The sequence below is a fragment of the Streptopelia decaocto genome, assembly GCF_964273445.1.
Source record: "Streptopelia decaocto genome assembly, chromosome: 29".
Lineage (NCBI taxonomy): Eukaryota > Metazoa > Chordata > Aves > Columbiformes > Columbidae > Streptopelia > Streptopelia decaocto.
Window position 1 is genome coordinate 384900 of NC_138684.1, and position 15815 is coordinate 400714.

The 15815-nt window shown below is 55.2% G+C and overlaps 1 protein-coding gene across 1 annotated transcript; it reads right to left on the minus strand.

Annotated features, from left to right (window-relative positions):
* Positions 1 to 3721: 3721 nt before the first annotated feature.
* LPAR2 (lysophosphatidic acid receptor 2) lies at positions 3722 to 14676 on the minus strand. Its single transcript, XM_082073971.1, has 3 exons — positions 14474 to 14676; positions 10701 to 11443; positions 3722 to 5069 (listed from the first exon to the last, which is right to left on the minus strand). The coding sequence occupies exons 1-3, from the start codon at positions 14500 to 14502 to the stop codon at positions 4768 to 4770; spliced, it is 1074 nt and encodes a 357-aa protein (XP_081930097.1). The 5' UTR covers positions 14503 to 14676; the 3' UTR covers positions 3722 to 4767.
* Positions 14677 to 15815: the final 1139 nt, after the last annotated feature.

Below are 15815 nucleotides of genomic sequence, written 5' to 3' on the forward strand. Positions count from 1 at the left end.
CTCCAGCTCCAGAGCCCCAGCTCTTTATTCCTTTCCTCACACGGGAGATGCTCCACTCCCTCCAGCATCTTCATTGCCCTGCGCTGGAGTCTCAACAGCTCCCTGTCCTTGAGCTGAGGGGCCACAACTGGACACACTATTCCAGATGTGACACACTATTCCAGATGTGACACACTATTCCAGATGTGCCCCCCCCCCAGGGCAGAGCAGAGGGGCAGGAGAACCTCTCTGACCTACTGACCCCCCCTTCTAACCCCCCCAGGTCCCATTGGCTTCCTGGCCACAAGGGCCCAGTGCTGGCTCAGCCACAGCACCCGCTGTTCCCAGCTGGTCTCCCATCCAAGCACTGACCGGGCCCGACCCTGCTTAGCTTCCCACATCAGATGGGATGGGGCGTTCTCAGGGTGCTATGGCTATATATATATATATATATATATATATATTCCCCATGTATTTCCTAATAGTATCTGAACTAAAGGTCAGAGTAGAGGGGCAGGAGAACCTCTCTGACCTACTGAGCACGCCCTTCTAATCTATCCCAGGTACCATTGGTCTCCCATCCAAGCACTGACCGGGCCCGACCCTGCTTAGCTTCCCACATCAGACGGGATGGGGCGTTCTCAGGGTGCTATGGCTGTATATATTATATATATGGATATATATATATTCCCCAAGTATATCCTGATAGTAGCTGAACTAAAGGGCAGAGCAGAGGGGCAGGAGAACCTCTCTGACCTACCGACCACCCCCTTCTAACCCCCCCAGGTCCCGTTGCCTTCTTGGTCCATTGTTGCCCACAGGCGCAAATGCAGCTTGAGGGATTCCAGCACACGACTTTTTAGTGGAAAAGCTCCGCAGCATCCAGCATTTACTTATCCCAACATACCCCACAGATTCAGCCCTGGCACAGTCACCCTCGCTTGTGACACTGTGCACATATAATCTTTTCTCAGGCTTTATTTTAAGCCGGGGCCAAATCCACTTGTGAGTAACACCCTTTGAGACCCCAAAGAAAGCAAAACCCAGCTCCACACATTCGCATTGTCAGGTTTTCACCCATTTTCCCCTGTCACAGGGCACAATGTTTATGACCCTGTGGCTCTGAGAACGCTGACAAATGAAATACGGAGCAGATGCCGCTGAAAAACACACTGTATCTGCTAAAATGATTAATAAACCATCTCTCTGCATTCACAGCCTGACTATAAGGGGAGAGGGAGCCGGATTAAAAGATGACAAGAAATTAAATTGTCTTGCACAAGTTCTTGCTGATGCAGCCAAGGGAGCGGGCAGAGCTGTCTCCAGCTCGCTGATAAATCGCCCCGTGTGCCTCGATTGGAAATGGACTGGGCTGTAATTAGCAAGTGAATTCCCTCCTGTCAGCACAAAAAAAGGGGGTGCGGGTAGAAGAGTCCAATTTAAAACTTAAGCCAGGACTTGAGATGCCAACTGAGTTCTAAACAGCCCGCAGAGAGATTCACCCCCACTGTAGTCTCTGCTTTATCTCCGGGCATTTCCACAGCTCAAAGAAATGGGTGTGTTGGGATTAAATGAAGCACTAGACCTGCGATCTCGCCGTCAAGAAGCCAGAACGCTCCTCCGGGTGTGTAAATTATACGTATGTATGTGAAGACACCTGCCTGTGTCTACGCGCTGTTCCTGGCCTTGCAGCTCTGACTGTCGCTTGATGTCGTGTCCTGGAAGTTGGAGTTTCGTGGATCGATCAGAGGCTTCGCTCAGCCCCAAAACTCCAAAGCTGAGGCAGAGAATGGAAAAGGAAGGAAAAGCCAGGCCTAAAGCTTGGCCTACATTGCCTCCCGGCAGAGGAAGGAAAAGCCAGGCCTAAAGCTTGACCTACATTGCCTCCTGGCAGAGGAAGGAAAAGCCAGGCCTAAAGCTTGGCCTACATTTTCTCCCGGTGGAGGAAGGAAAAGCCAGGCCTAAAGCTTGGCCTACATTGCCTCCCGGTGGAGGAAGGAAAAGCAAGGCCTAAAGCTTGACCTACATTGCCTCCTGGCAGAGGAAGGAAAAGCAAGGTCTAAAGCTGGGCCTACATTGCCTCCCGGAGGAGGAAGGAAAAGCCAGGCCTAAAGCTTGGCCTACATTTTCTCCTGGCAGAGGAAGGAAAAGCCTGGCCTAAAGCTTGGCCTACATTGCCTCCCGGCGAAGGAAGGAAAAGCCAGGCCTAAAGCTTGGCCTACATTTTCTCCCGGTGGAGGAAGGAAAAGCCAGGCCTAAAGCTTGACCTACATTGCCTCCTGGCAGAGGAAGGAAAAGCCAGGCCTAAAGCTTGGCCTACATTTTCTCCCGGCAGAGGAAGGAAAAGCCAGGCCTAAAGCTTGGCCTACATTGTCTCCCGGCAGAGGAAGGAAAAGCCTGGCCTAAAGCTTGACCTACATTGCCTCCTGGCAGAGGAAGGAAAAGCCAGGCCTAAAGCTTGGCCTACATTGTCTCCCGGCAGAGGAAGGAAAAGCCTGGCGTAAAGCTTGACCTACATTGCCTCCTGGCAGAGGAAGGAAAAGCCAGGCCTAAAGCTTGGCCTACATTGCCTCCTGGCAGAGGAAGGAAAAGCCAGGCCTAAAGCTTGGCCTACATTGCCTCCTGGCAGAGGAAGGAAAAGCAAGGTCTAAAGCTGGGCCTACATTGCTTCCCAGAGGAGGAAGGAAAAGCCAGGCCTAAAGCTTGGCCTACATTTTCTCCTGGCAGAGGAAGGAAAAGCCTGGCCTAAAGCTTGGCCTACATTGCCTCCCGGCGGAGGAAGGAAAAGCCAGGCCTAAAGCTTGGCCTACATTTTCTCCTGGCAGAGGAAGGAAAAGCCAGGCCTAAAGCTTGGCCTACATTTTCTCCCGGCAGAGGAAGGAAAAGCCAGGCCTAAAGCTTGGCCTACATTGCCTCCCGGTGGAGGAAGGAAAAGCAAGGCCTAAAGCTTGACCTACATTGCCTCCTGGCAGAGGAAGGAAAAGCCAGGCCTAAAGCTTGGCCTACATTGCCTCCCGGTGGCCGCTCATCCCCTCCTGCCAGCAAGGGGACTCGAGAGCCACTTCCAAGGAGAATCGTGCACTCACCATCTCATTCCCAAAGGATTTTGTGCAGGTTTCCGTGGGCTCCGGAGAGCAGCATCATTTACACTTACTGCAGCATCTCCCGGACTCACCGTGACCTGCCCGCGTTTCCAGACACCAGTGGGTTCCCCTTTGATTTGGGCCGCGAGCTGAGGCGCCCGCTCCAGCTCAACCAAGCGGGTCCAGCGCCGAGAGCTGGACCAGAAAACATCGAGATCCAGCCCATCCCTCCAGCACCAACTATCCAGATGTTCACTGATTCCCCTCCCGCTCCCTCTACCTCCCGCGCCGCATCCCAAACCCAATATTTTCCGGGGAAAATAGCTGGAATTCTTTGGCGATGAAAATAAAAGTGTCTTCTCTGAACCCCACCACCCTCTACGCTTTAATGGTTTGAAACTCCCCCAAAGCAGCCGAGTATTTGCAAGCAACCCAAGGCTGATGTCAACATCGCGACACAACGGATGCTCCTTTCCCAGGGCTTGAGAGGGGGAAAAACACCAAATCTTTCCTAAAACCCAGCACAACACGTTTATTCCAAAAGTCTCTGGGACGCCGAGGTGGGAACTGCATTCCAAGGCTGGTTTAGTCAAGCCAGGAGGCTCGGCTTAACCTGACCGTGTTCTGCAAGACACACACCTGAGTAATGAAGTCTCTGGTTAATTATCTCCTCTGCAAAGCCAACAAGGTGGTGTTGGGATCGTCCGACAGAACAGGGTTGGTTTATTGTAAAATATCCTGGAGTTATTAATTTAGGCGACGCTTAAAACCTGCTAAGCTCGGCCTGCTCTCACAACTTAGTCATCACAGAGTTCCTAACTTTGGATTTTGGGCTGACACGGACACATTCACACCATGAGAAGTTTAACACCATGAAGGTGAAGTATTTATGGTTTCTCAGCTGGAAATTCACCCTCTGCCCGCACAACCCAGAGTGTTCATCGCACGTCAAATGGACTCGAAATAGATCCTACGTGCACCGATATTAATATTGCTCATTCCTCACAGCGCTTTGCTGAGAGAAAGACGCTTGGACAGTGGAGTTTTAAGGTACAACCTTCACTTTAAAACCTCCGGTTGCCTTGGGATCCAACCTGAGCCCGTCCCAAAGGGGTTGGGGTGAGTAGGAAGATGGTTTAACAGGAACACGACTCGCTCCACGTGTACAAATAGACAACGAACTTGAACGCCGCGCGGTACCGCTTAGAACACAAACACCCGCAGGTAGTTCCGGCACCGTTTTAGGGAAGAATTAGGTGCTCCAAAAGCCAAGAACGCTTGGAAATTCAACAAGAGACACTTGGGAAAGCCGGAATGTGCTGCTCAACCAACAGGACGAGGCCACAAGAAGAACGTGAGTGCTGAAGGAACGCGACCCGTGTTGGACTCTGAGCAAACACGGAGCAGCTCTGCTTAGGGAGCAACATAAAGCTCTTTGGAACATGCTCCCACTGAAACCGGTATTAATACTGAAGTACCAAGCAACCACTTTGCTGGTTGAGAGACCACATGAGGTCGCGCCCCATGTATTAGACGCTGCTAAATCAAATCAACTCGGCGTTAGAAACAGCGGTCTTTAATAGGAATACTACTCAGCGTGTCCGTCCTAAGCAACACCCCGTCCTTAAAAGCGTCTTGTCCTTTCCCGCTGACGAATATCGCTGGAAATCCTCCTGCTCGAGCCCGTGCTTCAGCACCACGAGAGCTAAATGGAGGAATCCACGGTGAAGTGGCCGTTGTGCGACAGTGTCCGGCGGTCGGCGGCGTTCAGCTTCACCACCGTGGGGGTGTATTTGGAATTGCGGTGGCACGCGAAGCAGAGGATCCTGCGGAAGGTGCTGCGCATCTCGCTGTCCCTGTACGAGTAGACGATGGCGTTGATGAGCGAGTTGATCTCCGCCAGCAGCAGGACGTATTTCTCCACGGCCAGCACGTTGCAGCTCTTGCAGCCCAAGCCGTCCAGGAGGAGCACGACTTGGCCTGGGGTCCAGCAGATGACAAAAGCACCTGCGGAGAGAACAAACCCCATTAGAACGGTCAAAAAGAACCCAAAAATACCCCAAAACCAGGTTCCTGGCCACGCCACCATAAGGATCAGAGTGTCACAGTATGTTTGGGATTGGAAGGGACCTCAAAAGCTCATCCAGTGCAACCCCCATGGAGCAGGAACACCCAGGTGAGGTCGCACAGGAACATGTCCAGGGGTTGGAATGTCTGCAGAGAAGGAGACTCCACACCCCCTGGGCAGCCTGTTCAGGCTCTGCCACCCTCACCAGGAACAAGTTTCTTCTCAAATTTCAGTGGAACCTCTTGTGTTCCAGCTTGATCCCATTACCCCTTGTCCTATCATTGGTTGCCACCCAGAAGAGCCTGGCTCCATCCCCATGGCACTCACCCTTTACATATTTATAAGCATTAATAAGGTCACCCCTTAGTCTCCTCTTCTCCAAACCAAAGAGCCCCAGCTCCCTCAGCCTTTCTTCATACGGGAGATGCTCCACTCCCTTCAGCATCTTCGTTGCCCTACGCTGGACCCTCTCCAGCAGTTCCCTGTCCTGCTGGAACTGAGGGGCCACAGCTGGACACAATATTCCAGATGTGACACACTATTCCAGATGTGACACAATATTCCAGATGTGACACACTATTCCAGATGTGACACACTATTCCAGATGTGCTCTCACCAGGGCGGAGTAGAGGGGAAGGAGGACCTCTCTCGATCTACTAACCACCCCCCTTCTAACCCCCCCAGGTCCCATTGGCTTCCTGGCCACAAGGGCCCAGTGCTGGCTCATGGTCACCCTGCTGTCCCCAGCACCCCCAGCTCCCTTTCCCCTACGCTGCTCTCTAATATGTAATTTCCCAACCTACACTGGAACCTGGGGTTGTTCCTGCCCAGATGCAGGACTCTACACTTGCCCTTGTTAAATTTCATTAGGTTAGGTTCATTAGGTTCATAAAGATGCTCAATACAATTGGTTTACCTCAAAACTTAAGCAAGGAGGGAGTCAAAGGGGAAATAGTTCCACTCTGTATTTTTGCTTTGGGGGAAGATCAAGGATTCAACAAGCAAATACTAAAAATTGAGACACAATTTTTTACCCCCTACTCTATTCATTCAGAAAACTTCCAAGTAGTACTTTTCCCTCCCCGCCCCTCTGTTGCATTTACAGATAAAGTGATTTATTTCCTATTTAAGTGCAACTCCCTCCAAACAGGGGAACAGGCCAGGAAAGAAGAGTCAGCGTGATGCATCTTGAATCAAACAGTCTGAGTTAACAACCGGAGTTTAGAACAACACAGCGACGGAGCCAAACAGACTCCGGCACCAACTCGGTCGGGTTCGTATTATGTTCTTGCCACCACCTGCAAAGCTCTTGGGCAAAAGGATAATTGCTGCTTTGCATGACGGAGGAGGCGCCCGCGGCTTTGGAGCCCTTTTGGATGGCTGCGATTTTCAGGCTGACGTCAAGGCTGCGGCTCGGGTTGCGGGAGCTGCTGCGGCTCGGGTTGCAGGAGCTGCTGCAGTGCGGGTTGCAGGAGCTGCCGCAGCTTGGGTTGCGGGAGCTGCTGCAGCTCGGGTTGCGGGAGCTGCTGCGGCTCGGGTTGCGGGAGCTGCTGCAGCTCGGGTTGCGGGAGCTGCCGCGGCTCGGGTTGCGGGAGCTGTTGCGGCTCGGGTTGCGGGAGCTGCCGCGGCTCGGGTTGCGGGAGCCGCTGCAGTGCGGGTTGCAGGAGCTGCCGCAGCTTGGGTTGCAGGAGCTGCCGCAGCTTGGGTTGCGGGAGCTGTTGCGGCTCGGGTTGCGGGAGCTGCCGCAGCTCGGGTTGCGGGAGCTGCTGCAGTGCGGGTTGCAGGAGCTGCCGCAGCTTGGGTTCCAGGAGCTGCTGCGGCTCGGGTTGCGGGAGCTGCTGCGGCTCGGGTTGCGGGAGCTGCTGCAGTGCGGGTTGCGGGAGCTGCTGCAGTGCGGGTTGCAGGAGCTGCCGCAGCTCGGGTTGCTGGAGCTGCTGCAGCTCGGGTCGCGGGAGCTGCTGCGGCTCGGGTTGCGGGAGCCGCCGCGGCTCGGGTTGCGGGAGCAGCTGCGGCTCGGGTTGCGGGAGCTGCCGCAGCTCGGGGTGTGGGAGCTGCTGCGGCTCAGGTTGCGGGAGCTGCCACGCCTCGGGTTGCGGGAGCTGCTGCAGCTGGGGTTGCGGGAGCAGCCGCGGCTCGGGTTGCGGGAGCAGCTGCAACTCGGGTTGCGGGAGCTGCCGCAGCTCGGGTTGCGGGAGCAGCCGCAGCTCGGGTCGCGGGAGCTGCTGCGGCTCGGGTTGCGGGAGCTGCTGCAGTGCGGGTTGCAGGAGCTGCCGCAGCTTGGGTTGCAGGAGCTGCCGCAGCTCGGGTTGCTGGAGCTGCTGCAGCTCGGGTTGCGGGAGCTGCTGCAGCTCGGGTTGCGGGAGCCGCTGCAGCTCGGGTTGCGGGAGCAGCCGCAGCTCGGGTTGCGGGAGCAGCTGCAGCTCGGGTTGCGGGAGCTGATGCAGTGCGGGTTGCAGGAGCTGCCGCAGCTTGGGTTGCAGGAGCTGCCGCAGCTCGGGTTGCAGGAGCTGCCGCGGCTCGGGTTGCGGGAGCTGCCGCGGCTCGGGTTGCGGGAGCTGCTGCAGCTCGGGTTGCGGGAGCTGCCGCGGCTCGGGTTGCGGGAGCTGCTGCAGCTCGGGTTGCGGGAGCTGCGCCTCCTGGGAAAGGGCGGGAGAAAGCGGCACCAAAAACGGCGCCACCCTTTACCGAAAACCAGCTGGCGGGGGAGAACGACGCCAGAGGGGCCGCGGCACGGCCCGCGGGCTCCATTTGGAGCTGTCGCTGAGCCAAACGCTGTGACACAAAGGAACACGGCGAGGGACGTTCTGGGTTCCTGGGGGTGTTCCCCGCAGAGTTCAGGCCACGGCTTCTTGATATCAAGCCAATTTCACGCCCAGGGCAGCTTAACGACTTAACCCCTTTAATTTAGCAAATAGATGGAATTAACCCCTGGTTGACTTGCAGGAAGGTCCAATAGTTCTGTCTCAAGGGAGCGATGCGGCTCTTTAAGGCAGGTTTTAGCATCCACAAGGAAAGCCACGTTATTTTAAGACCGGCTCCCAGCAGCACAAATTAAAACCAGAGGAATATTAAAGATGAGAAGGGGGGAAAAATGAAAAGTTTTGGGGCTTTGCCTCCAAATCCAGCTGATTTCCTCCCTCCTTAATGTAAGGTGTTCAGAATGAAGCCCGAACTCAATCTACCACTAACGGTTTCAACACCGTCACGCTCAACCGGTCTATGGGAAAACTCGCTACTGGTTTCCAGGTGTACCTTGGACTCATTACCGGTTTCCAGGTCGGGTTATAGACCCGTTCCCAACGCCCAGGACCCGCAGGATTATCGGCCTTGGCTCGCGCCGACTGTTCCTACCGCACCCTCGGCTTCCTCGAGCGGCTACACCCTCTGATGCATCAGGCGCAAACATTCCTGTGCGCACAGTCCAAGTTTGCTGGGGAGCGAGGGTGGGGAAGGAATTAGAGCAGGGAGGGAGAAAACCCTCCACGGCCTCCAAACCGACTCCAAACCCAAAGGGATTTTCCCCAAATTGAGCGATTCCCCCTGTTCAAGGGATGGATGGAACTGGTGCCACTTCCGACACCGTCCCGTGGAGGGAGAGGAACGCTCTTGGGTTACAAGACGCAGGAAAGGATCCCCCAAAACAAGGTGATGCACCAAATGTCATGAAGCCCCATAGGACTCATGAGTCCTGCTGACACCACTGGGTGACCCCCCGATGTTATTCGGGGAGGAAAAGCGCAATAAAGCCTATTTCTCTACCGCGGATTGTGCAAAAATACATGGAGTAAATAGCTCCTCCTGAGCTGCATCTGATGGGCTCCAACGCGGTAACGCAAACTCAACCACACGCACGAGATGGAGAGATTGCCGGGGGAAGGAGACACCCCAGCAAAGGCAGGAACAGGCGGAAAACTCCAGTTTGGCCGCTCACAAGTTGCGACAGGAGCCGGCGTGCGCCCCCGAGCAGGGAGTTCACCGGAGCCTTTGTTTGCGGCTCCGAGCTTTCCCTGACCGAGCAAATTCTGCGCTTATCAGGAAGGATTTGCGAGCAAGGGGGTTGCGGCGGTCGGAGCCGGAGTCGAGACGGGTTGCGGAAGGTTTGATTCCCTTCGTTAGACCCTTAAAGCGTCGTGAAGAAGCAGATTAAAGGAATCACGGCTGCTGAAAGGACGGACCCGAGTAAAGCTCAATATGCTGGAGAGGCAGCGCCTGAGCCGCCTCGGTGACCGAGCTGAATGCGGACGGACAGACGGACACGGTTAGTGCTCTGCGGGGTTCCTGTGCTCAATGAGAGCAGGTCAAACGGAGTTTCCAGGTATATTTACCCCAGCAAACCAAGACCTGGCTCAAAAATAAGTAAATCTGACGGTTCGGTGCTTTGTTCCGGCAAACAGGAGGGAATTTGGACACAACCCCCTCTGTTTCTCGGTCACCTCCTTATATCTGCCCCAAGCCCCTCTCCATCCTTTAATAAAGGATGCACCAAGTGCTGCTGCTTCTCCAGGGATGGGGCGGCCACCACCTCTCCGGGCAACCTGGGCCGGTGTTAATATTGAGATTCAGCTCCCCAACCCCACACGACCCAGGATGGGGGATCAGACATCATTTGGATCAACTACGGCACAAGGACTTATGTAGGATCCCCTGTCCTGGGTTGTGTGGGGTTGGTGATGGGATCAAAGCAACATTTGGATTGACTATGGCAAGAGGACTTATGTAGGATCCCCTGTCTTGGTTTATGTGGGGTTGGTGATGGGATCAAAGCATCGTTTGGATTGACTACGGCAAGAGGACTTCTGTAGGATCCCCTGTCTCAGGTTGGTGATGGGATCAAAGGATTGTTTGGATCGACTACGGCACAAAGACTTATGTAGGATCCCCTGTCTTGGTTTATGTGGGGTTGGTGATGGGATCAAAGCAACATTTGGATCGACTACGGCAAGAGGACTTATGTAGGATCCCCTGTCTCAGGTTGGTTTTGGGATCAAAGCATCATCTGGATCGACTACGGCACAAGGACTTATGTAGGATCCCATCTTGGGTTGTGTGGGACGGGTGATGGGCTCAAAGCATCGTTTGGATTGACTACGGCACAAGGACTTATGTAGGATCCCATCTTGGGTTGTGTGGGGTTGGTGGTGGGATCAAAGCATTGTTTGGATCAACTACAGCACAAGACTTCCTTAGGATCCCATCTTGGGTTGTGTGGGGTTGGTTTTGGGATCAAAGCATCGTTTGGATTGACTACAGCATAAGGACTTACATAGGATCCCCTGTCTCAGGTTGGTGATGGGATCAAAGCATTGTTTGGATTGACTACAGCAAGAGAACTTATGTAGGATCCCCTGTCTTGGGTTGTGTGGGATGGGTGATGGGATCAAAGCATCGTTTGGATCAACTACGGCACAAAGACTTATGTAGGATCCTCTGTCTTGGGTTGGTGATGGGATCAAAGCATCGTTTGGATCAACTACGGCACAAAGACTTATGTAGGATCCCCTGTCTTGGTTTATATGGGTTGGTGATGGGATCAAAGCATCGTTTGGACCAACTACGGCACAAGGACTTACTTAGGATGATAGTGACCGTCTTGACAAGGCTGATCATGGTCTCCTTGTAGCGGGGGTGGAAGCTGGTGTGCTTGGACATGCGCGTCATCTTCCTCTTGACGTAGATGAAGATGTGCGTGTACACGACCACCATGATGAGGAAGATGACGAGGTTGGAGATGGCCCAGAAGGTCAGGTAGCTCCTGCTGTAGAGCGGGGCCATGCTGGAGCACTTGTCCAGGGCGCAGAGGCAGTGCCACCCGTAGGAGGGGATGAGCCCCAGCAGCAGAGCCGTGACCCAGATGCAGAAGATGAGGATCATCACGCGCTGGTTGGACATCTTGCTGTGCAACTGCATGGTGAACACAGTCTGGTGCCTCTCGACGGCGATGGCCAGCAGGTTCACCACGGAGGCCGTCAGGCTGGTGTCCAGCAGGCTCTGCCGGATGAACCAGGTCTTGAGGGAGAGCTCCGCCGTCCGGGGCCCCGTGTGGAACATGAGGAACATGTAGGCGATGCCGGCGAAGAGATCGGCGGCCGCCAGGTTGCCCAGCAGGTAGTAGATGGGGTAGTGGAAGCGCCGGTTGATGATGATGGCGGTGATGACCAGCAGGTTGGTGAGGAGCACGATGACGCTCACCGTCAGGCCCAGGGCCACCACCAGCACGTCCTTGGTCCTCCAGTACGTTGTCAGCTCTTTGCGGCTGTTGTTGTAGAAGAAGCCCACGGTCTCATTGTAGAAACAGTGCTTCATCGCTGCTGTCCTGGAGGGGGACGAGAGCATCGTTAGCTGCTTGTTCACACACACATGGCTGCGGAGACACTGAGCGCCACGTTAACACCTTTGACACAGATGGAGGAGCTTCAAACACACGCAAACAATCGCACAAGCAACAGGAAACCACTTCTGTGCTCCAGACTAGAGCGACACGTCTCGCACCCCGTGTCCTCAAAAGCACATTGAGGATGCGGCCGATCCTTGAACGTTCATGGGAGGAGATAAGCTTTGCCAGATCTGATAAGAGATTCTCCCCGTCCGGCCCACGCGGGTGACAGACAAAACTATTCTTGTCATCCCAGATGTCCCACATCACATCAGTAACAACAAAACAGCAGCAGAGGTTTATCGCTCAGTCACTAAACACCGCTCTCATGAGCTGTTGCACCCCCAGGACCGCGGCTTCTGCATCAAACACACACGGTTCTGAAACCCGGAGGGGAAAAGATGTTACACCCCCCGCAGATGTTCACGTTCCCAACCGAGAGCGTGGAAACGTCAACTCGGGTGGGTTTTGGCCCCGCTGGGACGGGCAGACCCGGTTCGGCGCCTCGCGGCACCGAGGGGCTGACAAATGACCCTGTTTTTCCTTCCCCGGCGCGTCCTGCTCATGAAGTCACCGCTTCTCCCCGTCCTCATGAGCTCAACCATCATCCTAACTTAATCCAAGCTTAAACTTAATTCGAGCTTAAACTTAATCCAAGTTTAAACTTAAGCCAAGCTTAAACTTAAGCCAAGCTTAAACTTAAGCCAAGCTTAACTCAGCACGAGCGCCGTCCTCTTCGGGCAGGGCAACAAACCAAGCGCCTGACTCACGGTTCCCTTTAATCACCCCAAAACTCAAAACACAGCTCAGGGGCCCTAATTAGTCGCACATTCCCCTGCTCTCCAGGGTTCTCCAGGACGCTCCGGTGGCAAAGCTGAGGGAGGCGACATCGCCGCGGGTTTGTCACTAAGTTGTGCAAACAAGGAAACCTTATCGCACCTACAACTGAACTTTTCATCTCCGCCGTCTAATGGGCTCCATACTGGGAAATATTAATTCTACAAACACTAGTGGGGAAAAGGAAAAGGAAAAGAAGGGAGAGAAGGAATCAAGCTGCCCCCAGGGGGTGGATTTGTGGGCTGGTACCACCAAACAGCTCCATCTTTGCTCTCTTTCCAGGCCCTGGATGTCGATGTGGGGTTGTTGAGGAGCCGCGTGGTGCGAACACAACCGAGTGGGTCCTGCAGAGGTACCATGTGCAGACTTGGAAGGTAATGGGGGGTGTTTTGGCTTGAATGGGGGGGAATCGGTGGGAAAACGATGAAGGGCTGGGAATAAGAACCACAAACCGCTGTGAAGTGCGGGCGGGTGGGTCTTGACCTGCACCGGGGGCCCTGGGGAGGCACCCAAGGCACCAAATTCAAGGCTCGGCCATTCTTGCATGAAACAGCTTCCGCTAAATACGTTTGAAAGCTTGAATCCCAAATCAAAACGGAAATTGCTGTTAAAGTTAGATGAAACATGTCACCTTTTTAATATTACACATGTGGATGCCCAGGGAAGAAAGGGGGGAAGCGGCATCGTGGTCCCGAACACCCCCATGTGCAATCCAGCAGGTCTCAAATGCCATTTCATCCCATTCACATTTTCATTGGGGAATAGAATGTGTTATAAAATTAATCAGCTACGATGCAGATCACAACAGGGACTTGTGTGCGCAGCACAAAGCTCACACTACGCTTTAATTCTTCAGAAACGTCAAAAACACGACAGTGGAATAATGGATCTAGGTTGTATTCTCAGCCATTCTTAAGCTGACACCAAGACAAATTAAATCCAGATAAGCCCAGCTTTAAAATTACTACTAAATTACAGTGCCCCGTGTTATTTTGCTGCGAATATTAAAGATTCCACAGCCATGACGGGCCCCACAAACTTCCTCCATTAGGGTTTCACACTCGCTGGTGAAACGGGAACCGTTTAACGAGCATTTTACAGGTTCAATGGTCTGTTTATTGGGGGGGGCCGGCGCTGTGTGAACCCACAAAGGAGCCGTGTGGTGTGGAATAACCCCGTCTAGAAACAGCCAACGCCCAGAACGCTTCTCTATGGAGGAGCCAGTTGGGAGAAGAGCTGCAAATCCCTGCGTGGGTTGGAAATGAACCACGGGCGATCCCCTGAGCTGGGTGGGGACGGGAGGCGCTGCCAGGTTAACGCTGGTCCCCGGGCCGCTTTGCCGCCACCCTGCAATTAGAAAAGCGCCCTTGGAGCGCAGCGTCAAGGGCGGCCGAGGCCACAAACCCCAATTCCACGCGGGGGAAGAGAAACACCCAGCGTGGAACAACCGGCGGAGAGCGAGTGGGGCCGGTGCCATGATGCACAAAGGAGCTTGGACGGCTCTATTGTTCGCTGTCCGAGCAACTTAACGCTGCTCAGCGGGATCTGACAAGGTTTTCCCGTGTTTAACGGGTAAAACGAGCCCGTGGGGCCGCGCAGAAGCGATGGAGCTGCCCCCTCTCCTTGAGCAAACAGCTGCGATCGCGCCGCCTCCAACACCCAGCGCGGCTCTTGCGCTTTGGGAAGGAGCAGCGCCCAAAATGAGGGAAGGACGCGTCCTTTCTCCTCCCCGAACGCGATCTCCGTCTCCCTTCTCCATCAGCTCATCGCCGCTCCGGGTTCACAGCGAGTTCAGCGGGTTTTGCGCGGAAAAGAAAGGTGTTAAGTGCCCTCCCTTCTCCATTTCCTCCCGCTTGCAAGAGGGGAAAGCGCTGCTGAGCAAATTGAGAAGGCGTTCAGCACTTTGGGAACAACCCCCAGCCTGGTGGGGAAGCGAAGGGGACGAACGGCTGAGGCTTTTCGGCCGCTAATAACCACAATTGAGGCAGAACAATGGATCTAAATGCTCGCAGGGACTCCCACCCCACCTGTGCTACCCACGTCCTGCGCATTTACGCGGCCAAACACTCAAAACTCTGCTGGTTTTAAGCCCAGAACAGCGCCCGGTTTCACCCCGCCGAGCAGCGTCCTTACCTGGAAGCACAACCAGCGCATCCGAGCATCGATCAGCATCGATCCCTCCTCCGCGAGCAGCGATCCAGCCGGGGGATCCCCATCTCCAGAGGGGTTTTCCAAGGGTTAAACCAGAGCCAAACGCCTCGCAGGGAAGTTTTAGCCCAGCGATCCAGAGCCCATCCCGCAGCGCTCCTGGGAGGCAAGTTTGCAAGAGCTTGCGATGAGCCCGGCCCTCCTTGAGTCCTCCCATAGGCGGGTCCTTCCAGGAGCCCCAGGAGCTGTAACCCGAGTCCTCGCCGCCTCCATGGAGCCCAAGAGCCGCTTGCCCGGCTCCTCCGGTTGCGACCGGAACGCGTGAGCTCCGAGCCGCCTCCATCGCCCCGCAAAGCGCGGCCCCGACGTTCCCACGGCGGGGATCCGCTCCTGCCGCTCCAGCACCTTCACCCGACACGGGATCTTCCTCCCGAGAACCAGGTGCGATCCGGCTGGCTCACCGCGGCTCCCGAAGGCGGTTTGCCCGGCTCACAACCGCAGCACCCGCAGCTCGAGGGGCCGTAAGGATCCAGCCCCCCACATCTGTAAGGATCCAGCCCCCGTGGCCATAAGGATCCAGCCCCCACATCTGTAAGGATCCAGCCCCCGTGTCCATAAGGATCCAGCCCCCACATCTGTAAGGATCCAGCCCCCGTGGCCATAAGGATCCAGCCCCCCCATCTGTAAGGATCCAGCCCCCCCACATCTGTAAGGATCCAGCCCCCGTGTCCATAAGGATCCAGCCTCCCCCGCGGCCGCAAGGATCCAGCCCCCCACATCTGTAAGGATCGAGCCCCCCGTGTCTGCAAAGATCCAGACCCCCACATCTGTAAGGATCCAGCCCCCATGTCCATAAGGATCCAGCCCCCCCGTGCCCGCAAGGATCCAACCTGCCGTGTCCGTAAGGATCCAGACCCCACATCTGTAAGGATCCAGCCCCCCCCCCATCTGTAAGGATCCAGCCCCTGTGTCCATAAGGATCCAGCCCCCCACATCTGTAAGGATCCAGCCCCCATGCCCGCAAGGATCTAGCCCCCTCATCTGTAAGGATCCAGACCCCGTGTCCATAAGGATCCAGCCCCCCCATCTGTAAGGATCCAGCCCCCCGTGTCCATAAGGATCCAGCCCCCCCATCTGTAAGGATCCAGCCCCCCCATCTGTAAGGATCCAGCCCCCCCATCTGTAAGGTTCCTGCCCCCACATCTGTAAGGATCCAGCCCCCACGGCCACAAGGATCCAGCCCCCCACATCTGTAAGGATCCAGCCCCCACGGCCACTAGGATCCAGCCCCACACATCTGTAAGGATCCAGCCCCCCCCCCCCCCCA

Bases quoted from the DNA above. Each gene is read 5' to 3' on its own strand.
- LPAR2 (XM_082073971.1), bottom strand. From the start codon at position 14,502: ATGCTCGGATGCGCTGGTTGTGCTTCCAG. The intron at 11,444-14,473 runs GTAAGGACGCTG...GTCCCCCTCCAG, and splicing joins TGCGCTGGTTGTGCTTCCAG to GACAGCAGCGATGAAGCACT. The intron at 5,070-10,700 runs GTAAGTCCTTGT...TTCTCTCCGCAG, and splicing joins GACGGTCACTATCATCCTAA to GTGCTTTTGTCATCTGCTGG.